This window comes from Tachyglossus aculeatus, chromosome 2, assembly GCF_015852505.1.
Source record: "Tachyglossus aculeatus isolate mTacAcu1 chromosome 2, mTacAcu1.pri, whole genome shotgun sequence".
In the NCBI taxonomy this organism is placed as follows: Eukaryota; Metazoa; Chordata; class Mammalia; order Monotremata; family Tachyglossidae; genus Tachyglossus; species Tachyglossus aculeatus.
Window position 1 is genome coordinate 6,653,069 of NC_052067.1, and position 18,263 is coordinate 6,671,331.

The following is an 18,263-nucleotide window of genomic DNA, read 5'->3' on the forward strand; positions in this document are numbered from 1 at the left end:
AGTGCTTAGAACACTGCCTAGCAAATACTAAGAGCTTTACCAATCCCATCATCATTATCATTTCCATTATTATTATTATTAATCAGGTATCTACCCCAGTAGGATAGAAACACTGTGAAGGTTGGGTTGGCGTTATTGTAAAGGTCCAGACAAGGCCTACCAAAGTCGCCAGGGAGTGAAAAGCCACCTGTGGAGAAGAGGAATTATTGAAGTCGAGAAAAATCATGAAGGGTGTGGACAGGAGAAATCAAAATGGTTGTCAAATTCCACAACTCCAGCACAAAGGGGCATCCACTGGAGCTTGAAGACAGTAAAAACACTTTCATCTCACAGATCAGAATTTCATGTGACAAGGTGTTCGTCAAGAAATCAACTCCCAGACTGAATGTTGTTGTTTTTTTGCTCCACACTTACAGAACACCAAAAAATTTCCCCAAATTGCTTTATTTCCAATGAAACACGGGATTTGATGACTCAGTTCCAAATAGCTGGAAGTTGCTTGGATGACATACCTATTCTTTGCCCAAACAGAAACAGATGCTCATGAACACTGGAAAACAACGTGGCCTAGTGGAAAAACCACAGGCCTCAAGGTCAGAGGACCTGGGTTCTAATTCCGCTCCACCACTTGTCTCCTGTGTGACCTTGGGCAATTTCATTTCACATCTTTGTGCCTGTTACCTCATCTGTAAAATGGGGATTAAGCGTGTAAACCCCACATGGGACAGGGATTGCGTTCAACATGATGAACCTGTATTTTAGACAGTGCTTTAGAACAGTGCTCGCCACATAATGAGCGCTTAACAAGTACTGTTACCATTATTATCATAATAATTATCATCGTAATAATAGCAATAATAACAATGGTGGCATTTTTATAATTAAATGTTTTAATTACATAATTCAATTCATATTATATATAATACATAATAGAATGTATATATCATAATATATAATCGTATATTTATAATTAAATATAATTAAAATTTAAATATAATTTTAAAATTATAATAATTTTATAATAATGATGATAATAAGGACAATGGTACTTGTTAAACACTAAAATAATAATAATGATAATAATAATATTTTCTGGGCCTCCGTTACTTCATCTGTAAAACGAGGATTAAGACTGTAAACCCCATGTGGGACACGAACTATGTCCAACCTGATTACCTTGTATCTACCCCAGTGAGTAGCTCATAGTAAACACTTAACAAATAGCATTAAAAAACCAACAACCACAACAACAACAACAACAACAACAACAAAAGTCATTTCAGCTTCACCCATGAACATAAGAATTCCTACATGTAAATTTTGAGGGTCTGAGGGTGGAAAGAGGGCTCAAATACACAAGCAAGACCCCCGAACGAGTACATCCTTGCGAGACATGATCCATCTCTGACTTAATAATAATAATTATGGCATTTATTAAGCGCTTACTATGTGCAAAGCACTGTTCTAAGCGCCGGACTTGATAATCTTCTCTCCACGCCGGTGCCTTGTAGAGTGCTTGGCACGTTGTGCTTGACAAATACCACAATAATTATTGTTATTAATCACTGCAGTCTTGGTGCTAGATTGAGATTTTCATTAAGAGTACCCATGATTAAGCAGCATGGGGGGCCCGGGCCCTGGAGTAAGAAGGTCACGGGTTCAAATCCTGCCTCCGCCAACTGTCGGCTGTGTGACCTTGGGCAAGTCACTTCACTTCTCCGTGCCTCAGTTACTCATCTGTAAAATGGGGATTAAGACTGTGAGCGCTATGTGGGATAGGGACTGTGTCCCACTTGATTGGCTTGTATTCCCCCTCAGCACTCTGCGAAGTGCCTGGCACATATCTTTTAACAAATACTGCGAGACCACTGTTGGGTAGGGGCCGTCTCTATATGTTGCCAACTTGTACTTCCCAAGCGCTCAGTACAGTGCTCTGCACACAGTAAGCGCTCAATAAATACGATTGAATGAATGAGCGAATGAAATACCACAATTACAATTGTGAAGCAGCGTGGCTCAGTGGAAAGTGCACGGGCTATGGAGTCAGAGGTCATGGGTTCGAATCCCAGCTCGGCCAATTGTCAGCTATGTGACTTTGGGCAAGTCACTTGACTTCTCTGGGCTTCAGTTACCTCGTCTGTAAAATGGGGATGAAGACTGTGAGCCCCATGTGGGACAACCTGATCACCTTGTAACCACCCCGGTGCTTAGAACAGTTCTTTGCACATAGTAAGCGCTTAATAAATGCCATCATTATTAGTATTATTATTATTGTAACCACCCCAGTGCTGAGTACGGAGCCCAGCACATAGTAAGCACTTAAGAAATATCAGTGTTATCATTATTTTAATGCATTTATTTATTTATATTAATGTCTTTCTCCCTCTCCAGACTGTGAGCTCATTGTGGGCAGGGAATGTGACTATTTATTGTTTTATTATACTCTCCCAAGTGCTTAGAACAGCGTGATGCACGCAGTGCTCGATAAATACAACCGAATGAATCAATGAATGTAGCCTAACAGTATGATCGTTCCTGCCCTTAACTCTCCCATCCCATCAATCAATCAATCAATCGTATTTATTGAGCGCTTACTATGTGCAGAGCACTGTACTAAGCGCTTGGGAAGTACAAATTGGCATCACATAGAGACAGTCCCTACCCAACAGTGGGCTCACAGTCTAAAAGGGGGAGACAGAGAACAGAACCAAACATACCAACAAAATAAAATAAGTAGGATAGAAATGTACAAGTAAAATAAATAAATAAATAAATAAATAGAGTAATAAATATGTACAACCATATATACATATATACAGGTGCTGTGGGGAAGGGAAGGAGGTAAGACGGGGGGATGGAGAGGGGGACGAGGGGGAGAGGAAAGAAGGGACTCAGTGTGGGAAGGCCTCCTGGAGGAGGTGAGCTCTCAGCAGGGCCTTGAAGGGAGGAAGAGAGCTAGCTTGGCGGATAGGCAGAGGGAGGGCATTCCAGGCCCGGGGGATGACGTGGGCCGGGGGTCGATGGCGGGACAGGCGAGAGCGAGGTACAGTGAGGAGATTAGTGGTGGAGGAGCGGAGGGTGCGGGCTGGGCAGTAGAAGGAGAGAAGGGAGGTGAGGTAGGAGGGGGCGAGGTGATGGACAGCCTTGAAGCCCAGGGTGAGGAGTTTCTGCTTGATGCGCAGATTGATCGGTAGCCATTGGAGGTTTTTGAGGAGGGGAGTAATATGTCCAGAGCGTTTCTGGACATAGATAATCCGGGCAGCAGCATGAAGTATGGATTGAAGTGGAGAGAGACATGAGGATGGGAGATCAGAGAGAAGGCTAGTGCAGTAGTCCAGACGGGATAGGATGAGAGCTTGAATTAGCAGGGTAGCGGTTTGGATGGAGAGGAAAGGGCGGATCTTGGCAGGCCATCCCACCTGCACCTACGGAAAACCAACTCAGAACCCGGGGGCCGGTGAAACGCCTCCGCAAACCGACACTACCCTCGTCTCCCCGTCTCTTCCTTATTTCATTAGCCAAAAAAAGAAGCAGAAATGACCCTTAGGAACCGGTAAGGAGCGAATCAGAGAACTGAGACTTGAGTTAAAATAAGAAACTGCTTGACCCGCAGAGCCTCAAAGGATGTTAAAAGACTGTAAGCTGACTCAATAAATGATTGCATGAATCAAGATTGGTTACTGCCACTTGGAAGCAGGGAATGTCACTGTTTATTGTTGCATTGTACTTTCCCAAGTGCTCTGTACAGTGCTCTGCACAGAGTGAGCACTCAACAAATACGATAGACTTGAATGAATAAATGAATGATGTTAACGACCCTGGTTGAACCAAAAGCTTCATACGGAATTGGGCCGGGTATCTGGATAAGGAAATGTGATTCCTTTATTTATCTATTTTTATTTATTTGTATATCTATTTATTTATTTATTTATGCATATTAATATCTGCCTCCCCCCCCTCTAGACTTTGAGCTCATTGTGCGCAGGGGATGTCACTGTTTATTGTTGTATTGGACTTTCCCAAGTGCTTTGTACAGTGCTCTGCACATAGTTAGCACTCAACAAATACAACTGACTTGAATGAATAATGATGTTAACGACCCTGGTTGAACCAAAAGCTTCCTACGGAATCGGGCCGTGTATCTGGACAAGGAAATGTGATTCCTTTATTTATCTATTTTTATTTATCTGTATATCTATTTATTTATTTAGTTATTTATGTATATTAATATCTGCCTTCCCCCCTCAAGATTCTGAGCTCATTGTGGGCAGGAACGTTTCTATTTGTGGTTATACTGTACTCTCCCAATCGCTTAGTACAGTGCTCTGCACACAGTAAGCGTTCAATAAATGATTGCACGAATCAATGAATGGTTGGTTACTTCCACTCCTTTCTGGGACCAATTGGACTCCCCAAGCACCAGGAGACCCTGAAAGTTGTTGAAACTGCTCCCTCTGAATCTCTGAACGCGGCAGAGGACAAAGGAAGCAGCGTGGCTCAGTGGAAAGAGCCCGGGCTTTGGAGTCAGAGGTCATGGGTTCAAATTCCAGCTCGGCCAGTTGTCAGCTGTGTGACTTTGGGCAAGTCACGTCACTTCTCTGGGCCTCAGTTACCTCATCTGTAAAATGGGGATTAAGACTGCGAGCCCCACGTGGGACAACCTGATGACCTTGTATCCCTCCCCCCAGCGCTTAGAACAGTGCTTTGCACATAGTTAGCGCTTAGTAAATGCCATCATTATTATTAAGGGGCCCAGAAGCAGCCCGCTGAGGTTCATTCAATCGAATTTATTGAGTGCTCACTCATTCATTCATTCAATCGTATTTATTGAGCGCTTACTGTGTGCAGAGCACTGTACTATGCGCTTGGGAGAGTATTCATTCATTCAATTGTATTTATTGAGTGCTTACTGTGTGCAGAGCACTGTACTAGAGAAGCAGCATGGCTCAGTGGAAAGAGCACGGGTTTTGGAGTCAGAGGTCATGGGTTCAAATCCCAGCTCTGCCACTTGTCAGCTGTGTGACTTTGGGCAAGTCACTTAACTTCTCTGAGCCTCAGTGACCTCATCTGCAAAATGGGGATGAAGACTGTGAACCCCCCGTGGGACAACCTGATCACCCTGTAACCTCCCCAGTGCTTAGAACAGTGCTTTGCATACAGTAAGTGCTTAATAAATGCCATCGTTATTATTGTTATTATTATTACTAAGCGCTTGGGAAGTACAAGTTGGCAACGTATAGAGACGGTCCCCACCCAACAGTGGGCTCACAGTCTAGAAGGGGAAGGCGGACAACAAAACAAGACATATTAGCAAAACAAAATAAATAGAATAGTAAATATGTACAAGTAAAAAAAATTCATTCATTCATTCATTCAATCGTATTTATGTATGATACAACAATAAAGAGACACATTCCCTGCCTACAATGAGGTTGATAATGGACTGACAGTGGGTGAACCCAGGCTGAATCAATCAATCAATTGTATTTATTGAGCGCTTACTGTGTGCAGAGCAAGCGCTTCCCGTGAAACCGGGAGACAGTCAGGCCGGGGCCCAGGGGGAGTAGATGAGGTCTGAGAGGAGGAGGAATAATAAATCATGGTACTTGTTAAGCGCTTGCTATGTGCCACGCACTGTTCTAAGCACTGGGGTAGATATAAGTGAGTCACATCGGACACAGTCCCTGACCCCCACGGGGCTCACGGTCTTAATCCCCATTGTACGGATGAGGTAACTGAGGCCCAGAGAAGTGAAGTGACTTGCTTAAGGTCACACAGCAGACAGATGGAGGAGCTGGGATTAGAACCCAGGTCCTTCTGACTCCCAAGCCACTAGGCTACGCAAGCGGCCCGTCCCTGAGCCCCGCCCGGGGAGGGAGGATGGGAAGAGGCCGGGATCACGGTGTACCCGAGGACAGGAAGCGGCGTGTTGGCCCAGGCGGCACCGAGCTTTCCCAGAGCTGGGCAAGTCGCCCGCTCTGGAAAAGAGAACGCAGGGAAGGGATCGCTTCCATCCCGGCTCCCGGGGAAGGTCGGAGCCGTGCGGCGGAGCGATTGGCACTTCTTGGCCGGAGCCCTCCTCACAGACATCCGGCGGCCCCCGACGTCCGGCTGAGCCTGGACAGCCGGCGCTGGGCTCCCGCCGCGCCGAGGGGAGGGGAGGCGGGGAAAGGCCCCCCGCTCCCGGCCTCCCGCTGCCGAGTTCCGGGCTGGATGCCTCCCCATCTCGGCCTCGGGCCTTCAGGTCCAGAAATCCAAACGGATTTGGCCCCGGAGAGTGTTAGCTGAGGGGAATTCTGAGCTAATGCCTGGCCGGGATCTTCTCTTCCAACAGGGATTCACCTGTTCGGAGAGAGAGAGCAACCCACGGTATTCCACGGTATCCCACGGGGTTCCGGAGCATCCCGGCCGAGGAGCCGGTCTGCAGCTACGGAAAGGTCGGAACTGTGGGCTCCAGAGGAAGAGGGAAGTGGGAATCTTGGGGATGGGGGGATTCTCTGCCCTCCCCCAGTTCGGACCTACACAATGCGTGCCTGTTTAATGGCCCAACCCCGCGTTGCAAATCCGCTCCTCTGGATTTACAGAACTGTTTACACAGATGCGCACATACCACTGAGGTCAGCGATGGGAGTGACTCCGGGGAGGGTGACGAGGCAGAGAGCAGGAGGGGTTTGAAAAGAAAACCAAAGAGCTTTAACGGTGAAAACTGAGGTGTAAAATTTTGAAAACATAATAATAATATAATAATGGCGTCTATTAAGCGCTTCCTATGTGCAAAGCACTCTTCTAAATGCTGGGGAGGTTACAAGGTGATCATCCCCTCAGGCCCACACTCTTCTTCTTAGCCATCTTTCCTCCCGTTCAATCTAAAGCGTTATCGATTGGAGGTCCTGAACCATTCATCCTGCCTGATTTAATTCCTGTAGTTCGGAATTCTGGACAGGAAGGGATTATCGCCATTTAAGTTGCTTTGAACACTGACCCCCTCCACGGAGACAGGGAGATTTAACCAACACTTCACGGTTGCGACGGTCAAACGACTTCTGTTCTGGAAAGCTGTTACCAGAACCGCGAGCTTGATTCCGTTCGTGTTTGTGTGCGTTGTTCGTGTGTGCACGCGTGTGCGTATAAAAGGAAGGTTTCTATTTTCAGTGATGATAATTGTGGGATTTGATAAACACTTACTTTGTTAAATGCTGGGGTTGACCAAGGACAATCAGATGGGACACGGCCCCTCCCTGTCCCGCAGTGGGATCTCAGGGTACAAAGGAAGGAAAACAGGTATTTTATCCCTATTTGACAGATGAGGAAACTGAGGCACTGAGCGGTTCAGTGACTTTCCTGAGGACAAGCAGCAGCTAAATGACAGAATTGGTATTAGAATAATAATTAGAATAACAATAATAATAAACTAGGGTATTTGTTAAGCACTTACTATGTATAATAATAACAATAATAATAATAATTGTATTTGTTAAGCGCTTACTATGTGCAAGGCACTGTTCTAAGAGCTGGGGTAGATACAAGGCAATCAGGTTGTCCCACATCATCATCATCATCATCATCAATCGTATTTATTGAGCGCTTACTATGTGCAGAGCACTGTACTAAGCGTTTGGGAAGTACAAATTGGCAACATACAGAGACAGTCCCTACCCAACAGTGGGCTCACAGTCTAAAAGGGGAAGACAGAGAACAAAACCAAACATACTAACAAAATAAAATAAATAGAATAGATATGTCCCACATGGGACTCACAGTCTTAGTCCCCATTTTACAGATGAGGTAACTGAGGCACAGAGAAGTTAAGTGGCTTGCCCAAAGTCACCCAGCTGTCAGTATTCGAACCCATGACCTCTGACTTCAGAGCCCGGGCTCTTTCCACTAAGCCACGCTGCTTCTCTATCAACCACTGCTCTAAGCGCTTGTAGAGATAAAAGGTTATCAGGTTGGACACGATCCCCGTCCTGCATATGGGCTCACAGTCTAGGCAGAAGGGGGGAGAATTTAATCCCCATTTTCCAGATGAGGAAACTGAGGCCCGGGGAAGTTGAGTGACTTGCCCAAGTGTCAGATGGAGGATCAGAACCCAGGTATTCTGAATCCCAGGACTGTAGTCCTTCTACTAGGCCACACTGTGTGGAATTCCAATCCACAAATGGAAATAAAATACGAGAAGCAGCGTGGCTCAGTGGAAAGAGCCCGGGCTTTGGAGTCAGAGGTCACGGGTTCAAACTCCGGCTCCGCCCACTGTCAGCTGTGTGACTTTGGGCAAGTCACTTCACTGGGCCTCAGTTCCCTCATCTGAAAAATGGGGATGAAGCCTGTGAGCCCCACGGCGGACAACCTGATCACCTTGTATCCCCCCTCAGCGCTTAGAACAGTGCTTTGCACATAGTAACGCTTAACAAATGCCAAAATTATTGTTGTAATTGGCAGAGCTGGGATTTGAACCCCTGACTCCAAAGCTTGGGCTCTTTCCACTGAGCCACGCTGCTTCGCTGTCATTCCGGGCAGAGCTGCTGAGCCGGGCCTAGGGGTGGGAAAGAAGGACAAGGTACCAGCTTCCGTCCAGGTGAGCCTTACCTGTGGTCCATAGGGTAGCTGTTGTCTTGGATGGGTTGGGACGGAGGCAGGTGAGGAGGAAAGACCCGGTCGGGTTTTGGAGTGTGGGCTGAACTGGGGGATGCATGATTCAGCGGCGAGACTGGGGTGCTGGATGGCGTCGGGGGGTTGGAAGGCCTCATTCCCACTTGCGGCTTCTGGTCATAGGCACTATCGGCAAACAGAAAAGGGGAATCATTATCATTCTTCCACAGAGCCAACAGTGGAAGGCCCTACTGAGAGCTCACCTCCTCCAGGAGGCCTTCCCAGACTGAGCCCCTTCCTTCCTTTCCCCCTCGTCTCCCTCTCCATCCCCCCATCTTACCTCCTTCCCTTCCCCACAGCACCTGTATATATGTATATATGTTTGTACATATTTATTACTCTATTTTATTTGTACATATCTATTCATCATCATCATCATCCTCAATCGTATTTATTGAGCGCTTACTATGTGCAGAGCACTGTACTAAGAGCTTGGGAAGTACAAACTGGCAACATATAGAGACAGTCCCTACCCAACAGTGGGCTCACAGTCTATTTATTTTATTTTGTTAATATGTTTGGTTTTGTTCTCTGTCTCCCCCTTTTAGACTGTGAGCCCACTGTTGGGTAGGGACTGTCTCTATGTGTTGCCAACTTGTACTTCCCAAGTGCTTAGTACAGTGCTCTGCACACAGTAAGCGCTCAATAAATACGATTGATGATGATTGATGATGGTATCTCCATTAAAGCATCTTACCTCCTTCCCTTCCCCACAGCACCTGTATATATGTATATATGTTTGTACATATTTATTACTCTATTTATTTTACTTGTACATATCTATTCTATTTATTTTATTTTGTTAGTATGTTTGGTTTTGTTCTCTGTCTCCCCCTTTTAGACTGTGAGCTCACTGTTGGGTAGGGACTGTCTCTATATGTTGCCAACTTGGACTTCCCAAGCGCTTAGTACAGTGCTCTGCACACAGTAAGCGCTCAATAAATACGATTGATTGATGGATTGACTGTCTCTATATGTTGCCAACTTGTACTTCCCAAGCGCTTAGCACACTGCTCTGCACACAGTAAGTGCTCAATAAATATGATTGATTGATTGACTGTCTCTATATGTTGCCAACTTGTACTTCCCAAGCTTTTAGCACAGGGCTCTGCACACAGTAAGCGCTCAATAAATACGATTGATTGAAAGGGGGGACAAAAACTTCAAATCACACCAACAACGGCACTGTATGGGAGGGCAGGAATTGTGTCTGCTTACTCTACCGCCCGCTCCCCGATGCTTAGTACAAATGCTCAGGACGGAGTAAGCGCTCAATAAATACCACTGGTTGATGGACAGGCATTTTGCTCATTTTCCTATACTCGTTCTGCTACATCCATTAGAGAAGCAGCATGGCTCAGTGGAAAGACCAGGGGCCTTGGAGTCAGTGGTTGCGGGTTCAAATCCCGGCCCCACCAATTGTCAGCTGTGTGACTTTGGGCAAGTCACTTCACTTCTCTGGGCCTCAGTTCCCTCTTCTGGAAAATAGCTGTGAGCCCCCTGTGGGACAACCTGATCACCTTGGAACGACCCCAGCGCTCAGAACAGTGCTTTGCACATAGTAAGCGCTTAATAAATGCCATTATTATTATTATTATCCATATCCTGCAAACAATTAAACGTTGCCACAAGTGAAACTGCTGTGTGGGTGCAGAGCACTGCATTGTCCTGGCAAAGCATCGCAACCTAGTGACTAGAACCCGGGCCCGGGCGTCGGAAGGACCCGGGTTCTAATCCCGACTTTGCCGCTTTTCTTCTGTGTGACCCTGCGCTAGTCACTTCCCTTCTCTGGGCCTCAATTCCCTTATCTGTAAAATGGGGTTAAGACTGTGAGCCCCATGTGGGACAACCTGATTACCTTGTATCTACCCCAGCGCTTAGAACAGTGCTTGGCACATAGTAAGCGCTTAACAAATACCATCATTATGATTATGATGATGATGATATTTCAGAAGTGCCAGTAGTTAATGGGGATGGAAGCACAGAGAATTGATGTTTCCGACTCAAAAGGCGCTTACACTCTAACAGGGGAAGCAGATATAATAGCATTTTCTCATTAGAGATCAAGTTCCTTGTGGACAGGAAATAGGTTACTTGCTTGCTTCATACTTCCTAGGTTTAGTGCAGTGCATTTCACCCAATAGACACACAATCCCCATCCCCCCCACCTTACCTCCTTCCCCTCCCCACAGCACCTGTATATATGTTTGTACGTATTTATTACTCTATTTATTTATTTATTTCACTTGTACACATTTATTCTATTTATTTTATTTTGTTAATATGTTTTGCTTTGTTCTCTGTCTCCCCCTTCTAGACTGTGTGAGCCCACTGTTGGGGAGGGACTGTCTCTATATGTTGCCAGCTTGTACTTCCCAAGCGCTTAGTACAGTGCTCTGCACACAGTAAGTGCTCAATAAATATGATTGATTGATTGATTGATTGTTTTGTTCTCTGTCTCCCCCTTCTAGACTGTGAGCCCGCTGTTGGGTAGGGACCATCTCTATATGTTGCCAAAGTGTACTTCCCAAGCGCTTAGTACAGTGCTCTGCACACAGTAAGCGCTCAATAAATACGATTGAATGCATGAATGAATGAACAATCAATACTATTAATCAATCAATCAATCGTATTTATTGAGCACTTACTGTGTGCAGAGCACTGTACTAAGCGCTTGGGAAGTACAAGTTGGCAACATATAGAGACAGTCCCTACCCAACAGTGGGCTACTACTCCTACTACTGTTGCTACTACTACTGCTACTACTATTACTGTTATTTTTATTCATTCATTCAATCGTATTTCTTGAGCGCTTACTGTGCTCACAGCACTGTACTAAGCGCTTGGGAAGTCCAAGTCGGCAACATATAGAGACGGAACCTACCCAACAACGGGCTCAGTCTAGAAGGGGGAGACAGACAACAAAACAAAACGTGGAGACAGATGTTAAAATCGTCAGAACAAATAGACTTAAAGCTATACGCAAATCATTAACAAAATAAATAGAATAGAATATTTTTACTATCTTTTAGACTGTGAGCCCAATGTTGGGTAGGGACTGTCTCTATATGTTGCCAACTTGGACTTCCCAAGCGCTTAGTACAGTGCTCTGCACACAGTAAGTGCTCAATAAATACGATTGATGATGATGATTAGTAATAGTGATGGTATTTTTTAAGCGCTTACTATGAGCCAAGCACTGTTCTAAGCACTGGGCGCGGCTTTAAGCTCTGGATAATAACTGTGGCACTGGTTAAGTGCTTGCTATGTGTCAGGCACTGTACTAAGCACTGGGGTGGATCCAAGCAAGTCGGCTTGGACAGTCCCCGTCCCACATGGGGCTCACAGTCTCAATCCCCATTTTACAGATGAGGGAACTGAGGCACAGGGAAGTAAAAAGACTTGCCCAAGGTCACATGGCAGACATGTGGCGGACCCAGGATCGGAACCCACGACCTTCTGACGCCCGGGCCCAGCTCTATCCACTGAGCCATAATACTGCTATCTCTACTAGTATTACATAATAATAATAATGGCATTTGTTAAGCGCTTACTACGTGCATAGCACTGTTCTAAGCGCTGGGGGGGGAAACAAGGTAATCAGGCTGTCCCACGTGGAGCTCACAGTCAATCCCCATTTTCCAGACGAGGTAACTGAGGCTCAGAGAAGTTAAGTGACTTGCCCAAGGTCACACAGCAGACATGTGGCGGAGCCAGGATTCGAACCCATGACCTCCGACTCCAAAGCCCGGGCTCTTTCCACTGAGCCACGTTGCTTCTCTGCAATAGTTGCTACATCTGCAATAGTTAGATTAAATAATCAAACGTTCGGCTGAGTAAACACATATACACAAGGGCTGAAAAGAAGTGTAAACAGATACTGAAAATAACGGATGGAAAATCGATTTTTGAAAGCTAATAGCTTGAACACCACGGTCCTCTAAAATCAATCTTGTTGGTTCTCTACTCTTGAGGAGTTGTCACGGGTTTTACGTTTCTTTCTGCGTCTTTCCCAAATCCATTAATATTTCTCTAACTTATTTTCCTCTGTGAGCAGTCTGCGGTGAGCCCAGTGTGGGCAGGGATTGTCTCTCTTTATTATTCATTCATTCATTCATATTTATTGAGCGCTTACTGTGTGCAGAGCACTGTACTAAGCGCTTGGGAAGTACAAGTCGGCAACATAGTGAGACGGTTCCTACCCAACAACAGGCTCCCAGTCTAGAAGGGGGAGATGGACAACAAAACAAAACATGTGGACAGGTGTCAAAATCGTCAGCACAAATAGAATTAAAGCTAGATGCACACCATTAACAAAATAAAAAGAATAGTAAATATGTACTTAACGTTTTCCAATGGCTGTTAACGCTGTCCAAATATTTCCTAACATAGTGTTGCTGAATTGTACTTTCCAAGAGCTTAGTACAGTGCTCTGCACACAGCAAGCGCTCAATAAATACGATTAAATGAATGAATGATACTGGAATTGACGTTGGGAGAGGCGGAGTTTAAATCCTGGTTCCACCTCCAGTTTGCTGAGGCATATGGGGAAAGGTACTCTGTTCTTGTTTCCTTCTTCTAGTTTAATAGGGATTGTCCCCTTTCATTCAACCGTATTTATTGAGCGCTTACTGTGTGCAGAGCACTGTACTAAGCGCTTGATAGTCCCCTGGCTATCTCACCTGGAGGGCAGTAAAGATTAATGAGGAACTTGATTATGGTCCTAACATTCTTTGTCCTGCTTGGTGGAAAAGTGACAAAAATATAAAATAGCATCGTTAGGACGCTGTTTTATTCTGCCTTATCCTCTGCAAAGTCTGATTCTATACAAAAGAAGGGATCACTTCATGACGGATAAACATTGGACTTTGTACATATTTATTCTACTTATTTTATTTTGTTAATATGTTTTGTTTTGTTCCCTGTCTCCCCCCTTCTAGACTGTGAGCCCACTGTTGGGTAGGGACCGTCTCTATATGTTGCCAACTTGTACTTCCCAAGTGCTTAGTACAGTGCTCTGCACACAGTAAGCGCTCAATATTACTGAATGAGTGAATGGACTGTGAGCCCACTGTTGGGTAGGGACTGTCTCTATATGTCGCCAATTTGTACTTCCCAAGTGCTTAGTACGATTGATGATGATGATGATTGAATGAATGAATGAAAAAAAGTTTAGCGATTACATTTCAGTAAATTTGGATAAGGAAAGCAAAAATATGTTCCAGTCACTTTGTCTCTTAAGATAGAAATAGATCTTTCTGAATTACACTCTATTGTCTCATTAAATAATTGCTGTGCTGTATCTAGCAGTAAGCTGTGATATATGACTTAAAAAAATATCGCCGTAGAAAGCTACCCATTATGTGTTGCATAATAATGCTGTCTCGCTTCAAAACAAAGTGAATAATATACTACCCTTACAAAGTGCCTTACATTTAATGATTTCCAAGTGCTTTACCAGCATTAATTAAGGAAGTCCTGAAAATCAGCTTTTCAGTTATAGTGCAGCCTCACAAAACACACCCACAAACACACACTCAAAAACACCCACCCACACTCTCTTCCCTTTCAAGATAACGCTTTCTCCACATGGGGCCTTCCACTTTTGAATCACACTGCCGATCCACGGATGAAAAATAACATAGGGAAGAGCTATGTCTTAACAAGTATTAGGGATTAATGAACGCATCAAGCCCTGGTTGACTCCCGAGACTCCTGCGGAACAACGGGACGGCAAAAAAGGCCTTTCCAACTGTGAAAGGTGGCTGCCGTGGACTGGAGTACATTTATGCAGAATCGGAGGGTAGAGACAGCAGAAGTAAAGTGGAAAGAAAGAGTACAGGCCTAGTCAGAGGAGCCGGATTCTAATCCCGCCTCTGCCCCTAGCCTGCTGTGTGGTCCTGGGCAGGCGCTTAATTTCTCCATCCTTCCGTTTCCTCATCTATCAAATGGGGATTAAATAGGCAAGTCACAACTCCTCTGTGCCTCCGTTTCCTCATCTGTCAAAGGGGGATTAAATACCTGTCCTCTGTCCGGCTCTCTTACCTTGTAAACCCCGTGTGGGATGGGGCTGTGTCCAACCTGATTATCTTGTATCTACCCCAGTACAGGGCTTGGCCTTCGTAAGTGCTGAGCAAATACTACAATTATTATCATCATCATCATTATTATTGTTATTATTAGGGCTACATCAACTCCCGCTGAGCCTTGCCTAGGGCCCTCCTCACCGCTGGCTTGAAGGTATTCAATCACCTTGCCCCTTCCTACCTCGCCTTACTACTCTCCAACTAAAACCCAGCCGGCACACTTCACTCCTCTAATGTTTATCTTCTCACTCTATCTCGATCTCATCTATCTCGCTCTCGCCCACATCCCTCCTCATGTCCGACAGACAATGAGTCTCGCCCCCTTTGAAGCCTTATTGAAGGCCCATCTCCTCCAAGAGGCCTTCCCTGACTAAGCCCTCTTTTGATAATGATAGCATTTATTAAGCGCTTACTATGTGCAAAGCACTGTTCTAAGCTTTTCCTCATCTCCCCATCTCCCTTCTGCATCACCCTGACTTCCTCCCTTTATTCACCACCCCCATGTCCATATCTGTCTGTCACTATTAATGTCTGCCCTCCCCTTCCCCTCCGTCTAGACTGTAAGCGCGTTGTGGGCAGGGAATGGATCTGTTATATTGTCAAGGCCCTACTGAGAGCTCACCTCCTCCAGGAGGCCTTCCCAGACTGAGCCCCTTCCTTCCTATCCCCCTCGTCCCCCTCTCCTTCCCCCCATCTTACCTCCTTCCCTTCCCCACAGCACCTGTATATACGTATATGTTTGTACATATTTATTGCTCTACTTATTTATTTATTTATTTTACTTGTACACATCTATTCTATTTATTTTATTTTGTTAGTATGTTTGGTTTTGTTCTCTATCTCCCCCTTTTAGACTGTAAGCCCACTTGTTGGGTAGGGACTGTCTCTATATGTTGCCAACTTGTACTTCCCAAGCGCTTAGTACAGTGCTCTGCACACAGTAAGCGCTCAATAAATATGATTGATGATGATGATAATGATATTGTTGTCTTGGACTCTCCCAAGCACTTAGCACAGTGCGTTACACACAGTGAGCGCTCCATAAATACGACTGACTGTCTGTGAAACTGGCCAGAGGAAATCCTGAAGCGGGGCCGATGGCAGTCATTTTGTCAGAGAAGCAGCGTGGCTCAGTGGAAAGAGCCCGGGCTTTGGAGTCAGAGGTCATGGGTTCAAATTAAGTCAGCTGTGTGACTTTGGGCAAGTCACTGAACTTCTCTGGGCCTCAGTTACCTCATCTGTAAAATGGGGATGAGGACTGTGAGCCCCCCGTGGGACAACCTGATCACCGTGTAACCTTCCCAGCGCTTAGAACAGTGCTTTGGACATAGTAAGCGCTTAATAAATGCCATCATTATTATTGTCAATTCTCCAGCTGTCTCTCAGCCACTCCCTGAGGTCTTTCAATCAAGACCAGGAGTTTCCTGGTTCCTTGGGTGATCTGAGCGTTTCTCGAAAGTTCCCCCAGATTCACACACTGCCAGATCAGGTCTGATTTCAGCAGGGCAATCGAAGCGCACATTCATTCATTCATTCATTCAATCGCATTTATTAGGCGCTTACTATGTGCAGAGCACTCTACTAAGCACTTACAAGCTGGCAACATATAGAGACGGTCCCTACCCAACAGTGGGCTCACAGTCTAAAAGGGGGAGACAGAGAACAAAACAAAACATATTAACAAAATAAAATAAATAGAATATGTACAAGTAAAATAAATAAATAGAGGAATAAATACGTAAAAACATATATACATATATACAGGCGCCGTGGGGAAGGGAAGTAGGTACAGCTGGGGGGGATGGAGAGGGAGAGGAGGGGACTTCAAGGCTGGAGCCAACTTTATTGGAGGATCTCACCTCACCATCAAGCAATCAATCAATGGTGATTATTAAGCGTTTATGGTGTGCAGAACGCTGGATTAAGCGCTTGAGAGAATACAATACAATAGGGTGCCCAATTTCCACCAACAGCCTTAGCTGTACTTCCCAAGCGCTTAATATAGTGCTCTGCACACAGTAAGCGCTCAATAAATACGATTGAATGAATGAATGAATAGCCAAATGTGGGCAGACTGTGTTGGTGGAGGATGACAGGAACAATTAAACCGGGAAGGACATTAAAGAAGCTAAAGAACACCCACTGATACAAGCCAATGGGATTGACTGGCCAACGGCTTTTAAAAATCAGTCACGTTTTAGCCCCTAATGAGAATCTCCTATCATGAATGTATTGTTATACCGGACTCTCCCAAATACTTAGCACAGTGCTTTGTGCACATTAAGCACTCAAAAATACAACCAAATGAATGAACAAATTAAAGTCCTGAAGTGATGGAGAGAAATCATATTTAACCCCCTAAGCCATCAATATTAAAAACAGGGTACACCTCCCACATAGCCTAGCGGTCCCGAGGGTCAGGGACCTGGGTTCTAATCCCGACTCTGCCACTGGCCGGCTGCGTGACCTTGGGCATGTCACTTCGCTTCTCTGGATCTGTACCCCTTGGGCATTTGGCATTCATTCCACAATCAGTCCAACAGCACTTATGTACATAACCACAAATTACTTATTTCTACTAATGTCTGTCTCCCCCTCTAGACTGTAAACTCACCGTGGGCAGGGAATGGGTCTACCAACTCTGTTGTATTCACCCAAGTGCTTAGCACAGTGCTCTGCACCACAGTAAAAGCTCAATAAATACAACTGAATGAATCGATCAATCAATCAATGCCACTGATTGTTTGATTCTCTGGGCCTCACCTTCCTCATCTGTAAAATGGGGATTAAATATACCTATTCTCCCTCCCGCTTAGGGACTGTACCCGATTTGAGTACTTTGTATTACTTCGTTCGTATTTTAAAGAAGCAGCATGGCTCAGTGGAAAGAGCCCGGGCTTTGGAGTCAGAGGTCACGGGTTCAAATCCCGGCTCCGCCAATTGTCAGCTGTGTGACTTTGGGCAAGTCACTTAACTTCTCTGTGACTCAGTTACCTCATCTGTAAAAGGAGGATTAAGACTGTGAGCCCCACGTGGGACAACCTGATCACCTTGTATCCCCCCTGTGTTTAGAACAGTGCTTTGCAAAAAGTAAGCGTTTAACAAATACCATCATCATCATCATGAGCACTTACTGTGTGCAAAGCATTGTACTAAGCATTTGGGAGAGTACAATACAAGAACAAACAGACATATTCCTGCCCACAAGGAGCTCACAGTCTAGAAACTGAGAATGACACCGCATCTACCCCAGCCATTAGGACAGTGCCTGGAGACATAGTACGAACGTAACAAATACCATAATAATTATGATGAGTACTCACAGAGAAAGTACAACCCTCCGGGGGAAAAGAAACTAAATACCATCTAGGAAAGACATCAGGATTAAGATATTCATTCATTCAATCGTATTTATTGAGCGCTTACTGTGTGCAAAGCACTGAATGACTCCTGAAAAATTAGAAGCGAGCTTCTTTTCACTCTTCTGTCCTTACTGTCATGGGAAGGAGGCAAACGTCTTCTTAATGC

General features: G+C 45.2%; 1 protein-coding gene across 4 annotated transcripts in view; it reads right to left on the bottom strand.

The window, feature by feature from the left end:
- The window catches only part of ETV1 (ETS variant transcription factor 1), a 154,846-nt gene that overhangs the window by 62,294 nt on the left and 74,289 nt on the right, over positions 1–18,263 (bottom strand). For all 4 annotated transcript variants that reach the window (XM_038741303.1, XM_038741295.1, XM_038741311.1 and 1 more), the window contains one exon: positions 8,587–8,775. In XM_038741303.1, coding sequence (XP_038597231.1) covers positions 8,587–8,775 — 189 coding nt within the window. The remainder of the gene's footprint in view (positions 1–8,586; positions 8,776–18,263) is intronic.